Source organism: Lygodium microphyllum, chromosome 19 (genome assembly GCF_053477565.2).
Source record: "Lygodium microphyllum isolate KBCC chromosome 19, Lygodium_microphyllum_v1.1.10, whole genome shotgun sequence".
Classification (NCBI taxonomy): domain Eukaryota; kingdom Viridiplantae; phylum Streptophyta; class Polypodiopsida; order Schizaeales; family Lygodiaceae; genus Lygodium; species Lygodium microphyllum.
In genome coordinates, this window is record NC_141153.1 from 45,083,067 (window position 1) to 45,098,808 (window position 15,742).

General features: G+C 40.2%; 1 protein-coding gene across 2 annotated transcripts in view; it reads right to left on the bottom strand.

Annotated features, from left to right (window-relative positions):
- Nucleotides 1-10,374: 10,374 nt before the first annotated feature.
- LOC148019812 (WD-40 repeat family protein / notchless protein) overlaps nucleotides 10,375-15,742 on the bottom strand; it is a 69,416-nt gene continuing 64,048 nt past the window's right edge. The window contains exons 6-13 of one of the 2 annotated variants that reach the window (XM_087699989.1): nucleotides 14,793-14,992; nucleotides 14,047-14,110; nucleotides 12,665-12,775; nucleotides 12,363-12,500; nucleotides 12,125-12,267; nucleotides 10,981-11,035; nucleotides 10,827-10,883; nucleotides 10,375-10,748 (exon numbers count right to left, since the gene is read on the bottom strand). In XM_087699989.1, coding sequence (XP_087556115.1) covers nucleotides 10,665-10,748; nucleotides 10,827-10,883; nucleotides 10,981-11,035; nucleotides 12,125-12,267; nucleotides 12,363-12,500; nucleotides 12,665-12,775; nucleotides 14,047-14,110; nucleotides 14,793-14,992 — 852 coding nt within the window. In that variant the 3' untranslated portion in view covers nucleotides 10,375-10,664. Of the gene's footprint in view, nucleotides 10,749-10,826; nucleotides 10,884-10,980; nucleotides 11,036-11,117; nucleotides 11,557-12,124; nucleotides 12,268-12,362; nucleotides 12,501-12,664; nucleotides 12,776-14,046; nucleotides 14,111-14,792; nucleotides 14,993-15,742 lie in introns of those variants that run through there. The other variant, XM_087699990.1, reaches the window with a different exon arrangement.

A 15,742-nucleotide genomic window follows, 5' to 3' on the forward strand; every position in this document is an offset into this window, starting at 1 on the left:
TTTGTTACGCACGTGGGGTCATATTCTACAACTTTGACTGCGCATCTTTGCTCGACATTTGTCATAATATGGCAACCTTTTGGCTCCCATTGGAGGTGTAAGGTGTACTATTGCTATAAGAATGAAGAGGTAGAGTTTGCAAGACTCACGAGCTCTTCAAGCTCTTGGATTGGTGCAGAGTCGACAGGCTTTCGGTATGAGGTCAGCATCCTGCCGATGATTGCTTGCTCCTTTGAGACTTCACCGCTAGTGATAAGCTCAGCTGCAACCTTGGGGAATTTGATGGTCATGAGCTCATACTCTTTCCAAGTGCATGGTAAAGCACAGACTTCAGAAGCAAGTGGCTCATCAAGAAGGCCAAGGTCTAGCTGCTCATAACTTCGGGGTAAGGTCGTGAATGTGCTGTCTAGCATTTTAATGTAAGTAACCAAGTCATCACCTGAATTGGCAGCAAGGTCCTTGGCCAAAGTAAGAAATGAGTGTCGCTCATATGAAGGCCTAAGACTTGTTGGTGGCTACGGTGGAACAAAACTAGATGGATGCATTAACGATGATGTTCCGCCAGATTGCTCCTTGGGATGAGCATCTGCTTGGGAGGTTAGTTGTGTATCCTACATCTTGGAAGATGTGCAACCTTCCTCGTGAGCTGCTTTGAGCATGCAAGAGTTGGTCACATTAGATGATTGCGGGGCATCTAGCTGTTGCGTAAGTTGATGGGTTTGTGAGATCTCGAGAGACATAGTGGGTTCAGGCTGCACGAGATTGATTAGTCAAGTCTCTAGAGACTTTTCTCTGGCATCAGTAGTGGATGGTTTAGAGCCAACGGGTTGCGGCTTTGGCCGATAAATGGGCTTAGGTTTTGGGGCTTCAGCCTTTCTGGTTGTCATAGATTTGACAGCTTGGGTCTTAGGTATGGCTGGTTGTTTAGGGAATACGCTGCTTGAAGCAGGTGTGACCATAAGCTGTGTAAGGGGTTTGTTCTTAAGGATTGATTTCTTGGGCACCCTGATCCAGTTGTTGCCCTCATAGTATCCTTGAGCACGTAATAGGGTTATGGGGACCCATCGCGGCTTAAGGGTGCATTTACGGCTTTGGCGTGTAGGCTGCTTTCTAGGCTTTGCATGAGAGTTCCTAGGTCTGCAGGGTCGCGTTTGCTTATTGTGGGAAGGCTTGCCTTGATGTTTAGGTACCCATTGAAATGTAGGTTTCTTAACCATAGGAGTGGGTTTGTTGGTGGGGTGGTGTTTTGTGGGCTGAGTGGGGTGTGACACATCACGATCCCCTCCTTAGCCTTAGGCATGGTCTTCTCTATTGGTGGAGTGGCAGTCTTGGAGGACCTGCACTGCCCTTGCTGAAAGTTGTCACGACGCACACATTTCCTATGGCAAGTGGATACTCTGCAGGTCGTAATCGACGTAATGATGGGTTTGTTTTTTGAAAGTGCCCCCTAGGAGCGACACCTTGCCTGCCTTCTTCGTGTTGGGCAACACATAGAAGATGATTGGCAAACTTTCAGACTCAATAGAGACAATGACTTTCCACTTCCCAAGGAGTGCATAGGATTCGCCCCCTAATGGGCTAAGTTTAGCGTTAGTTGGCTGTAATTGGAGTTCACCAATGAGGGTCCAATGAGCATGGGTTAGGATATTGAAGTTAGCTCCCTCATCGATCAAAGCATCAAAAGAATGTGTCTTTTGGGCTGTGGCCGTGATTCGTAAATAAGCTGGAGCAACAGCTTCCTCATCATCCTCTATCTCGGTGATGGTTGCGACGCAAACATTGACAGAGGTCTCTATCATAGGGGGCTCATGTAAAGGATGTGTGGGAAGGTAGTACTTCTTCATGTGACTGCCATTGAAAAAGCCTATGCCCTCGCCTTCCAGTGTTTCAAGTTCGACATTGCCTGTCCTACTGATGGCACTCACTCTAAAAGGTCCTAACCCTCGGAACTTCATTTTCTGCTTATGGCCCTTCACAGAGTACAACAACACAAGGTCGCCCTGGTCAAAATCACATTGTGTGACATGTTTGTCAAACCACATCTTTCATCACGCCTTTTTACAAATTAGAGCATGGATGGCGATGAGCCTAGTTTCAGTGAGGCGTTCCAACTTGATAAGATGGTTAGTCCAAGCCTCTTTCCCTTCCCAACGCTCCTGCACCGCTATCCTCAAGCTAGGGATAAACAATTCTAAAGGCAGGATAGCCTCGGTTCCGTATGTCAGCCTGAAGGGCATTTGGCCCACAGCCTAGTACCCAATTGTCACTGCCTTTACCAATATAAGCCATGCTGTTGCCCAAAACTAGTGAGAAGAAGAAATACCTTGTCCCACGATCCATCAAACTTGTGTGCTCCCTACCCGATCACTTGCCATTAGACATACCATGGCACACCAAGTCATGTCTCATGTCTCATCATCGATACCTACACTTGCAAGCCAAGTCATCAATATTTAATGGGGCGGCACTTAATGTGACTATTATTTACCTTATTTAAAAAAGCACATAACTATCTTGCTCCCGCCAATCATGCTGCTCTTCCGCCATTGTGCCTAGCTCCTATTGTGGGTTATGCATCTCTTGCCAAGTGACGTCTTACGTTTCACAAGATTGGGAAAATGTGGCATACTCGCCCTGCCTTCACATTTGATATTTGTCTTGTCCTATTTGAGGTGCATCACTTGACCAACGTCTAATGCATCATTTGTGCCAATCGTCATCCCTCTTGTAGCTTCATCATCAAGGCATTGACTCACTCCACCCATCATCCACGTGGCTCATGTGTAAGATAAGGTTTTTAATTGAACCTTAATTTATTCAAACCTAAAACCTTTCCTAGATAGAATCAGTTCACACACTTGGGACATTTCAAAATTTTAATTGAACCTGAATTCATTCAAACCTAAAACCTTTCCTAGATAGGATCAATTCACACACTTGGGACATTTCAAAATTTTAATTGAACCTTAATTCATTCAAACCTAAAACCTTTCCTAGATAGGATCAGTTCACACACTTGGGACATTTCAAAAATTTAATCCAAATTTCTTAAAATTTCATTGCCAAAATTGGGTATTTTTTCTTGGATCCATTTTCCATTGAATGAAGGCCTCAAACAACATGTTAAAGACCGTTGGGGCACTTGCTTGTGACATTGGTTAAAAATTGACTTGCCAAGCATCTAGTGCTTGGCAACACCATCACAAGCCATTGACACTGATAATAGTATCCTCGACATCAATATCGAGGGGGGGATTTTTATCTTGATAATTTTTAAAGATAAAAATAATATTTCAAAATTAAATAAGCAACAATAAAAACTTTTCCAAAAGTTTAAAAATTAGCTAATCAGAACTAGACACTAGCCATGTACATGCATGTGCTAAGACCTTTCCAAATTGTGTGGTTTCCTCTGCCCAGCTTTTAATCCAAAATGAGTTGTATTTCCTTTTATTTTCTTTGCTTTGGATTCACAAAGGAGTTATATCTAAGGGGGCATTGTAACCACTTCCCACGTGACCTCTCAATCAAACTTGAAAGCTATACCCATGTATTTAACTTATGGTCACATGCCTTGTGTTTTTGAGCCACGCTAGCTTTTGATCAGTCTGTGAGCCATGCACATGCACCTTTGAACCATGTCTTACATTGGGTTCGTGAGTTTGCTAGTATACCTTGTTATGATCTTTCTCATGGTGCATCTTCTCACTTATGTATCTCCTTTCTAGAATCATTGTATGGGATTAGACATTGTCTCTTGAGATAAGACCTTCAATTTTCCTTTTTCCATTTTTTGTATCATGAATTTTGCCACTCGTGACTTAAAGGGGAGATTTGTTAGATTCATTTATCCCCATGTGGAAACACAATATTATATGTAAAAGTGTGTGTTTATGTGTGACTAATTTTTACACCATTTAGTTTTAATAAGGGTCAAAGGTATAGGTGTACATCTCAAACTAAATATTTAGGCCCTATCACTTGTACTTTTATTCCTACACATCTCACTTATTTTTATCAATCTATCTTTTAGTTTGTGTGTACTTGCAAGAGCTCTCTCTCTCTCTCTCTCTCTCTCTCTCTCTCTCTCTCTCTCTCTCTCTCTCTCTCTCTCTCTCTCTCTCTCTCTCTCTCTCTCTCTCTCTCTCCATGGAGTTCCATTAGCCATAGCCTAGTGGTCACACACGTGAGCTCCATATCCAACAATCTAATGCAAGTCTTATGGATTCTGGGCAAATGCTATTAAGATAGTCATTCTCTTGATCAATAGATCACTTAGCAAGCCATTAGATGGTAAGATCTTGAAGAGGCTTTAGTCTAACAAAAAACCCTCGTATGACCACTTACATATGTTTATAAGTGAGACCTTGATGCATATTTCCAAGAACAAGAGGAACAAACTTGATCCTAATTCATGAAAATGCATTTTTCTTAGATCTATGATGAGATATTCTTGACAATAGTGCTTGGATTGGTTTTCAAGGAAGACATGGAGCTTGTCTAAATTGAATGTTAAGACAACTTTCTTGCATGATGATATCTACATGCAACAACCAAAAGGTTTTGTACAAGGCAAAGAGTCGTTGGTATGTAAGCTTATATGGACTTAACTAAGCTCCAAGGGAATATGAAGCATTTATGGAATGCATGAGAGATTCTTGGTATGAGAATTAACAATGACAAATTGAAAAAACTTCTCATTCTATCTCAAAACAATACATTGGCAAAGTACTTAAGTATTTCAATATGGAGAGGGGGAAGGTTATTGTTGAGAAATGTGCAATCACATCCACCATAGCCTCTGTGTAAGGAACAAACAAGGCAGAGAAACACATTGCAAATAAAGCCTTAGACTAGGTCATGTATGCATGGTTTATTAAAACCACAATTGGTGAATACCATAGTCACTTTCCACCTTTCTCCACCTACCAATACCACCTACTATAAGCCTATAAAAGGCACTCATCCCCACACTCATTCTATTAATCATTCTCATCAGTTGTACTTGCATTATGCTTGGATAATATCAGTTGTTCTTCTTTGTCAATGGTTATGTCTCATTATGATTGTCTATTTGCTAATCACTGATCCTCCTTAGCATGCGTCCTCAATATTTTAACATGGTATCAAAGCGGGTTTCAAGTTAATGAGACATTAGGCCACTGATTGGGTCATTCCAATTTGAATTTCTGGCTCCCTCCACTTTTCCATGAATCTCTCGCCTATGTCCATAGCCAGCCACCTTCATTGGAGGACTTGAATCTCTCTTTCGTGGCATTATCAGCTCTTGCACTCTCTTGAAGAACTCTTTCCTGACTCATGGCGCTCTTGCTCATTACTTCAAAACCCAACATTGATGGTTCTACTCTCCAACATTGCGCCTTTACTCAGTTGATGCCATTTTCTGCGCCTTCTTTGTTTGTTCAACCCATTCAACCTATACGCGCAATGATGTTGACGAATGACATAGGGCTTTTGAAGCTTGTGACACTTGAGCTTCTTTCTCATTAAGTTTTGTGTCAAATGGCTCATTCCTCGATTAACTGTAAACAAAATATCAGTCGCCTGTCAAAACCCTAAAGAGGGCAGCCATAGCTATCAAGCTTCAAGCTCATGCTTCACTTTTTTCTCTCACTCCTTTGGCTCAAATCAAGTCGCTGACTCTCTAATCTACCCTAGCACTCAGTCTTCTCAATAAGCATTCAAGTGATTTACTAGCAAGGAGGGGAGATCTTGACAAGATTTGTAAGCATTTCAATACAAGCACAATGTCCATTGACACTCATATAGTGCTTTTAGCACTTATATTATCTAACACAATCAGCTTTGCCTTTGATCAAATCTGAGTTTTTTTGTGCTACTCCAGCATCAAATCAAGGAGGGGAAGGCTTGCAAGACGTTGAATACTCCGAGTTCAAAGGGCATACTAATCACCTAGTATCTCTTGATATTAATCACCTAGTGCTTCTTGGCACTTGTGCTCAACTAAAAGTTGAATTTTTTGGAGGTGATTTGTTGTTGATCTTGCAATCTCAACATGGGCAATGACTCACCGACAACTCGATTCAACAGTGTTAGATTCCATATATGGCAAACTAGGATCAAACTGATTCTAATGAAGAAAGGCTTGTGATCAATCACAAGTGGTCAAGAGAAGAAACCAAGGAAAGCTGCACTTTTAGTCGTATGCGATAAAAATGATGATAAGGCCCAAGCTATTATCAACTCAAACTTGATGACAACTACATTCATCATGTTGATGATTATGAAACCTCTCACGCGACATGGGATCAATTAGAAACCATGTTTGGAGCTCATTCAAAATCCTCCAAATATGGCTTGCTGATTGAATTTTTTAGGCTTGACATGCAAAGTAATATCTCACTTGCAACTCATTTGAATTATATGGAAATCTTATTGACGACTTGCAGAAATCAACTTGAAGATGGATCATTTGCATTGGAGTGTTTCTCAAGAGTCTTCCACCTGAGTTTGATAATGTGTCTACCACATTAATCAACATGCCAATGCCAAAGCTTGTGGATATCAAAGCCTCTCTCCTGGAAGAGGAAAAGAAGATCAAGAACAAGGGAGAAACAAGCATCCCAAGAGGAGACCAACAACTCCTCTATGTGAAAGGGAAGAAGAGCATAGTCTAGGACTTTTGTTAGAAAACTAGGCATATTGAGAAATTTTGCTATGCTAAGAAAAGGTCTCAAAGAGCATATCTTGCTACAGTCAAAGAAGATGAAGACAACAATGAAGAAGAATAAGAAGAAGAAGAAGAAGAAAAACCCCAAGAGCAAAAGGATAAAACTCATCAATCCCTCTTTTGTAGCTCATTTTGTGATAGACTTTTTTAAGTTTAAAATGTGGACTTGCCTAATGTTCCCACCATAAGCTCCTATACTCCTCATGTAACCTCTGCACACTACAACCTCTACACACTTAGTGAGGCCTTGTAACAGCCTCTAGCTTTGTATGGTTGGTTTTTTCCATGTCTAGACTTAGCAAGGTTCTACTCGTGACAACCTCTATATACTCGGTGTCTTTCTTGGTTGTGATTGAGGAAGGGTGTTAAAAAATGTGCAATCACATCCACCATAGCCTATGTGTAAGAAACAAACAAGGCAAAGAAACACATTGGAAATAAAGCCTTAGACTAGGTCATGTATGCATGGTTTATTAAAACCATAGTTGGTGAATACCATAGTCACTTTCCACCTTTCTCCACCTACCAATACCACCTAATATAATCCTATAAAAGACACACATCCCCACACTCATTCTATCAGTCATTCTCATCAATTGCACTTGCATTATGCTTGAATAATATCAGTTGTTCTTCTTTGTCAATGGTTATGTCTCATTATGATTGTCTATTTGCTCATCAGTGATCCTCCTTAGCATGCATCCTCAATATTTTAACAGTTATCGTTGCTACAGCCTCTCCATATTCAAAAGTAAGCCAAGATGACATCTCTAAGTCAAATGAATAGAAGGTTAAAAAAGCTAAGTTATCTTATGTATTCACAATCGGTAGCCTCATGTATACTATGGTAGCTACATATCCAAACATTGCTTATGCAATGGGAATGGTTGAAAGGTTTACGAAAAACCATGGCAAAAAACATTGGAAAGCTCTATGGAGTATCATTGGATACTTGGAAGGATACAAAAGCTATGTGCACTTGCTTTGAAAGGAAATTGTCCTTGGATACACATGCTACTTTAACAAGAAGTATAGACTTTAAGAAGTCTACAATAGGATTTTTTTTTACATTCACAAGAGGTGCTCTCATGGATTTCTACATCGTAGCTATGTATGGCTTGGTCTACCACTAAGATGACAATGTTGCTAGCTACTGAGCCATGTAAAGAAGCTACATGGCTTACTTGTCTAGTAGGAGATTTGGACTATAGGAGGTATCCATTTTGCATTGTAACACATTGCTATCTAGTTCACATATAATCTCGTCTTCTATGCAAAAACAAAGCATATTGAGATGAAGTATCACTTAATCAAGGAGATGCTTGAGAGCAAGCACATTAAGCTTGTTAGGATTCACACAAATAACAACCCTGTAGATCTTGTTGTGAGTTCATCTATCAAGTGCTTTGCACAAGGTTGCAAAGTCTAGATGGGAATTGGATAGTATCTTCACTTGCTATATTCCCTTGAGGCTACATTCTGTTAAGATAGAGGCCAATGGCTAAGAGGCTAGGCAAAGTTTCCTTTGCACATATATACACTATATACTTAAAGATAATGAAGAATCAAGGTAATTGAGTATCCAAAAAACTTCATGTGCTCTTGTTCTCTCTCACCCTCTTGCTCTCTCTATCCATTGACTCTGCATCCCACCATTGTTTACTCTTAAAGAATTTACTCAAACTCTCCAGTATAGATATTGGAGGCTATGACAATTAACACATGCAAGTATAACACCTATATAAACGCATTCAACATTATCCTAAACTTCAAGCAACTCAAGGTAGATCACATCAACAAATGTAGGTGAAACACAATACCACTCAAATCACCAAAATCTATGTTAGACAACCCTAAATGTTCAACCACGACGCTTGATGCAAAATCATCTCAAGTTGTTCCACTAGTTTGTAAATGCATACTAAACCTCTCTAAACCACACAATCCAAGGGTTATGCTATCCACTAAATCTACTTACCAACTCACTTCGCATTAGTAATGGTGTTATCCTATTGTACCAACAAGTTCAAGAATGCATTGGTACTCATTTGATAGCTAAATGGTTTTGGATGGTCATAGATGTAATCCTAAAATCTTAGTAAGATGTAGGAAGGACCAAATAATATATATTCAACCAGACAAAAAACTTTAAAACAACAACGACATGGGTAAAGTTGTGAGCTCAACCTTCATGTCCTAGAAAGGCAAATTAGCTAAAGTAGTCACTCTTCATGAACAAAAGAAAATGTACACTAGATGTGAAAGTAACAAGAGGACATTCAACAAGCAAAAGTATTTCTCATGCATATCATAATGGCAACAAGAAAGAGTACCGTGTAAGTGATGAGGTTACATCATCCCAACCTAAAATACCCAACCACCTGATCATGAATGAAGCTTCTGTTGTTCAATCAGTCCAACTTCCGCATGCAATGGTCCTTGAATTTTTGTCTATTATAATCCATGTCTAAAAACATGGAAGGGTATGTAGTGTTCCCCTTTAGAAGGCTCTCTAAAAATGCTTTCAAATATCCAATTTCTAGGTTTTTAAATGTGGATGCACGTATGGCTGGTAAAAATTGATACATAAAACCGCACTATATAAGCACAATGTCAAAACTTGAACAATTGCATTAATACCTTCATGTGACCCTTACAAACCTTGGCTGATATCTTCAAATTGTTGAGTTGATCTAATTGGTACTTCACTCAACAAAAGTCTAAACATCCATAAGGGCTTGCTTCATTATCATATACAAGGCTACACCTTACAAGTCATTAGGCATAACTCCAATAAATCTTCCCATGCAAACCATGGCTGATCTTCATTTCTCGAACATTGGTCCTCCACAAGAATGGTCCCCCTTGATAATAAGCTCAAAGATACAACACCACCACCACCAAAATGCTTGATATTTAAGCTTGCAGATCTTGTTGGTTTTCTTAGTTAAAAATGCTTACATTGTATCATGTGATAAACAACATTTGCAAAGTTATCAATAAGGGCTTGTGAATCCTCAACTTCTAATTACTCAATTGTTCATACTCAATAAGAGTAAAAATACAACTGTCAGATGACCTGACAATCTTTGACTGGCCTGTAAATCTAGACAGCTTAAATCTTTGTTGTGCGTTCTTGGAAAAATAAACAAGTGTATGTAAGACCACTGGCATCATTTGAGGCCACAACTTGAAAAGGCAATATGCAGATTCAAGTGAGATATCACTTTTAGGGTATGAGCTAGAATGCACTGGAATGCTCTTACCAAAGCAACAAAACAATTGCAATTGCAATACATTTGTGTATCCATATAATGTATGTGAAGTACATTGCACAAGCATATATGTATAAGACTACTTGTTTATTCATAAACATTCATTAGCTATAACTACTTTCCAGCTTGACATAAGCTGCAAAATTATGAAATAAGCTTCTGCTATTTAACAATCACTTTCCAAAAAACCAGAAAAAAAAGACAACTACAATTTAGTGTGCACATGTACATATCATTTGCATTCTTTGCAATGATTTCCTCGTGGTTTCTTGATTGTCCAAGTTTTTGTAATTACAATCATATTTAAACACACACACACACACACACACACACACACACACACACACACACGAGCGCGAGAGAGAGAGAGAGAGAGAGAGAGAGAGATTGTGTGCATGCGCACTTCTTTTGTTTGTATGTAAACATACATCTCCAGAGCTTGTTCTTAGGAATGTGAGAGGGAGCATGTAACCCTGCACATCTTACCAAAGTCTTAACAGTAATGGGAGCTCGAATGTTGTTAGGGAAACAAGGAATGTTTGACCAGATTTGATGGACACTGCTCTCCCTCTTATATCAGAAGGCAAGTTGAAGAAACAGTAATATGCAAGTGGCAAATTTCAGCTAACTGTACAAGAAAGCCGTTAAGTATTTGACAAATTTGATATATATATTCTTTATCCCATCCAAAGCTTCAGAACCCTATCTTTTCCTCCTGAAGCAACCTTCTGACCATCAGGACTCCAATCAACAGAAAATACCTGAAAATAAACATACTAATCAGCTGAGAAGGAATGCAGTTTTACTCTTACAGCAAGTTATATGTTTGAAATTCTGACCTCATCAGCGTGACCAGGAAGATCCTCACGTAGCTTTCGTGTTTTCATGTCCCAAATCTACAGGCAAGCACAGAACATGTTAAGTACAAAGTCACCAGAGTCATAAATACACAACTCTCTTTTGCTGCCCGACTAAGCAGTTAAAAGAAATTACCTTCAGAGTAGAATCCTTACTCCCACTAAGAAGTAGTCTACTGTCTGCTGACCAACTGTATAATGTACAGAAATTAGGCAAAAGTGCTCTCTCCCTCCCTCCCCCCCCCCTCTCTCTCTCTCTCTCTCTCTCTCTCTCTCTCTCTCAACTGGGGCCCTCCCCAAATCACAGGCATCAGAGGTCAGCCTTCCCGATCATCACAGCTCAGCCAAGCAGCTCTCAAGCAAACTCTATTCACAGTGGCTCCACTTTCAACAGCAGTCTGTGTTTTTTCACTGACAGTCTTCAGTGGCAGTCCCTTTCAAAACCTCAAGCTTGGAGCATTTTCTTGTCTTTCTCATCACCTCCCCCTTTAGTGCAAGGGTTGCACCTAAGTGTGTGGGTTAGACTTGAAGCCCATGCCCTAACGGTGAGATGTACCCAAAGACTTTCCCAACAAACTTGGCATCACCACCCAAGCCAAATCAAAACCTACATTTTGCAACTTGGAAGCAAAGAATGTGGTTTTGAAAGACTCACTTGCCAAAGTCCTTATGCACCTGGTGCAGCTAGATGGAAAGCTGGTAACAGAGGTGGCTGCAGCTAATAAGAAGGTTGAAGATGAAGCCAAGGAAATGACAACCAAAGTGCAGGAGGAGGTACAGAAGGAGATCGAAGCAAGGAGGCAGACAAGCAAGGTATGATGGGCACTATCATTTCAGTAATTAATGAAGCTACATTGCAAAGAAGATTGCAATCCATGCACATTTAGGAGGCCTCCCTGATAGATGGCATGAAGAAACACAAGAGGATGGTCAGCTTTTCCAAAATGGCATGATGATTGTCTTCAGTAAAATGTTGCCTGTTGTGGTGTTCTATCATTTGCAAACTGGATCCTGAACTAGAGGGAAACTGTTTTCACAGCCAACAGAGACTCCTTTGTGTGGGTCTCTCCATCACCTAGCAGGCTGAACAATAATTCCCTTGCCTCCTCTGAGAATCAGTGTTTCTAAAGTTTTACAAAATTAGTCTACTAGGTTGCCAGGGCAGAAACACGGTAAAAACCAGAAAGGGATCAAAATGGCAGCGAGCATGTACTTGTGAAAAACTTAATACAAGGCTGTCACGCTGTATGCCATAATCAAATCAAGAAATTGTAACAAACCTTATTTGATAAACAGGTCCAACATGTCCACGAAAGGTGGCGACAAATTCTCCTGTATAACCATTCCAGATCTTCACAGACTTGTCAAATGAGGCACTTGCAATCCATCGGCCATCGGGTGAGAAGTATACATGATTAACAAGCTGACATTAGGAAAACCCCATTTTAAGAATAAGCATGTAAAAATTGAGTGTAGAATGAGATTGTAACAACCCAATAAGGAAAAAAATAGGCCTACCTGTTGATGCCCTGTCATACGGGCTTTAGGATGCTTGCTAGCAGAAGGTTCCCACAGAAACATGGTAAAATCATCAGAGCCAGAGACAAGCCTCTCTGGAGACTCCTTCTTAGCTGCAGTGTAACGAGCCAAAGCAGCCTGAGAAAAATTGTGGTGGCAAAACCATCAACATTTTCACATACCAGCCTACAAATTGCAAAGACTATGTATGAAGCATTTCAGATACTGAGAACTCTAAACTCCTAAAAAGACACATTGGTTCCAAAAGAATGCAGAAGATTAAAAATGTGCGAGGATCCTACTTCCTTCATCTCATCAGCTGAGTTGAATTGCTTATATCTATAGTCATGAGGTCCAGTCCGTAGAACATACTCTGTACTCAAAGCTAATGTGTTAACCCAATGCCCATGACCCTGCAGCCATCACACAAAATTCAAAATTAGCAAGTCCTTCCACTAAACAATAATTCTTAAACACAAACTGAGTTAGAAATCAAAATACAAGCCACAATTTACAGAAAGAACCATATGCATAGCTCAGGTGTCAAGTATTTCCAAACAATGCAATCATTTGCTTCCCCTTTAGTTCAATCACACTCTCTATGTGCTTTGTATTGCATGCTTGTGGTCAGGACAACACATATAATTTTTAATGCATGAGTATGATGATCTCCAGTTACAAGACACTTGTAATAAAACATGTGCATAATGAATGCCTGTTCAATCTCTACCTGTGTGAAAAAAATATAATCTTCTCTTTTTTCCATATGCAATATTAATGCTTCTTTACCTATTCAGAGGCTAGGCATACTGAGTCACAGACATTGAGAGTAGCATACAAAAACTTCATTTTCTTTTTGGTGGTAGTTGCTAAGATCCACACTAGAGGGTTGCAGGGAGCTGAATTGGGAGCTCCACAGCCACGGTCCTTCCATCCATGGTTGAGCTGAATTGCTGATACAAGACAGATCGCTCGTAAGCCAGTGCTCATCAACCCTCCTGGTTGCTTCCAGTCCTTGCATAGTTATGCCAGGTCTCTAGAAGAGGGATTGTGGCTCATGGCATAGGGGCAGATGCCCTGGAAGGGCAGCCTCCATGCCTACTTACAGTCCTGCCCCAACTTAGCCCCAAGGATAATTGATACGACTCCTGCTCCAATCTCCAATAGGCTTCATGAGCTAGTTGCATACTCATTGTATCCCTTAGCTTTCAATTTGGCAATTATGTTTTGGATACTGGTTGAAGGCTCAGGGCCATTGTATTCCCTAGCTTACAACGACTAGCCATCTCCCCCTATAAGACTTAAAGAAAAGTAACATTTTGCACACTTGCTCCAGTTTGTTCTAGTATTAGTACTACCTGCTTGATATGATCCTCGTCTCTGTTAACATATTTATTATGATTGCTCAGCTAAAACATCAGATGGCCCAAACCAAATGCGGTAACACAAGAGTTAGGCTTGTACTTCTCAAACTTGAACAATGGAACCAACTTTTGCAAGTTGCATTTTTAAAAGCGGGGTCTCAAGCATTATAAATCTCGACAACATGAAACAAACTTATCAACCAAGTACAACTTGACAAGTAAATTATTGTTGGTAATAAACAGCCTAAGCAACTCCCAAATTCCATGACATGAAGCACATCAAGGAAAGATTTCGAGCCTATGTCTAAAAGCATTTGCACCTTTAGTTCACGAACAAGCTTCCCATGAGTGGTCTCCCAGACCTTGATAGTACAGTCCTGGGAACTGTTATGGTGAGAAAACAAACAACCTTAGTTCTTTGTTGGTTATTGAGACTGCAATTCAAAAATAATTTTGAAAACACAATTAGAAATATTCAAAAGGTTCCATTCACTCAACATGTAAACAAAAGAAACTGACAGAAAAATTCTCTAGAAATAGCACTTACAAGGGAAACAGCATCCAGTACTACAGGATAAACAGTTATGTAAACACATGCAAAAAGCAAGACTAAATTAGTTAATCTACTTGTGGAGTTAGTTGCCTAACCAACTGGCACAAACAACAGCCATCTGAGAGCTTTTTCGAACTACATTTTTCCTTCTGCCACCTTTTGGACGTAGCAGTGGTTAAACACAAACAAAAAATAAATCATAACTTCTTTGCTGATATGATACGACTTGTCTGAGAATATTCTCTACCACACATAATCACAATAACAGAACAGAAATGTGGGCGAAAAAGCAACCAATGCAGGACAAGCAAGAAAGAAAGAAATTGTATCAGACATAGCAACAGATCGAGTCCTTCACAGATTGACAGAAACTGGCTCATTCAGCAGACTTAGAGCTATGTGGCCTCATTAGATCTGTGTTGTAGTGAACCCAAACAATTCCATGGAATCATGAATTTTGAATGGAAATCTCTGCACCTGTCCCATGTCACAATAGCATAGACGAGTAACTACCTTGAATAAATTAAGCCTTCTCCACTCCACTTTACACAGGTTACTGCAAGAGCGTGTCCAGTTAGACATAGTGTACACTTGCGTGTGACAGTGTCCCAAATACGCACATCACCATCTTTGCTTGCACTTGCAAAATGGCGGTTCGGAGACTGCAAATGTGAAGGCTCCCAACTGAGGGATGTGATCCACTTTTTATGGCCCTGCATCCATTAAATCCTACACATATTTATGCTGCAAATTTCAACTAATGTTTAACAGAAAGATCTAAGAGAGCCTTTCACCATAAATGCCATACAGCTTGAAGTCACCTCAAGAATCTCCTTTATTCTGACTTTAGACAAGTTAGCCATAGATGATAGCTCTCTTTTACATAAAAGCAGTTAACAGCAACAGCATACTTAATTTCAAATATTTCTCTATAGCATGAAGATTCATTGTCAAATGGTACATTACAAAACATTTAATGACAGCAAGGTCAGGTCATGCAATACAAGCTACTAGAATCTAAAAGGCAGGAACAAGAACCATAGTTGTCTCCGTATGTCGTATGGTACTGATCGTAACACACAATCCGTACCATACGTATCCGTACAATAAAACGGGCCGTTTCTGGCCATCACATCTGCGTGTCCTCCCGCGTTCCGTCTGCGCTTTAAGTTTTAACCCATTCTGCCTGCATGACACTTTTGGGGGGGTGAGAAACCTTGGATACCTCATCTCACCCCCTTTTCCAGCTACCCCCCCCCCCCCCCCCCCCCCCCACACACACAAAAAAAAGCCCTCCTTGGATTCCATCTAGCTGGCAGCCCTCTTTGACTGTTTGACCCTTCTCTCATCTACAAAAGGTGCTCCTCTCCTCCATGCTTCCACACCAATTCAGGAAGCATTTTCCATTCTCATCTTCCTCTCTTGGATCTTGAATTGACTTGTGATTTGTCATTCTCATCTCC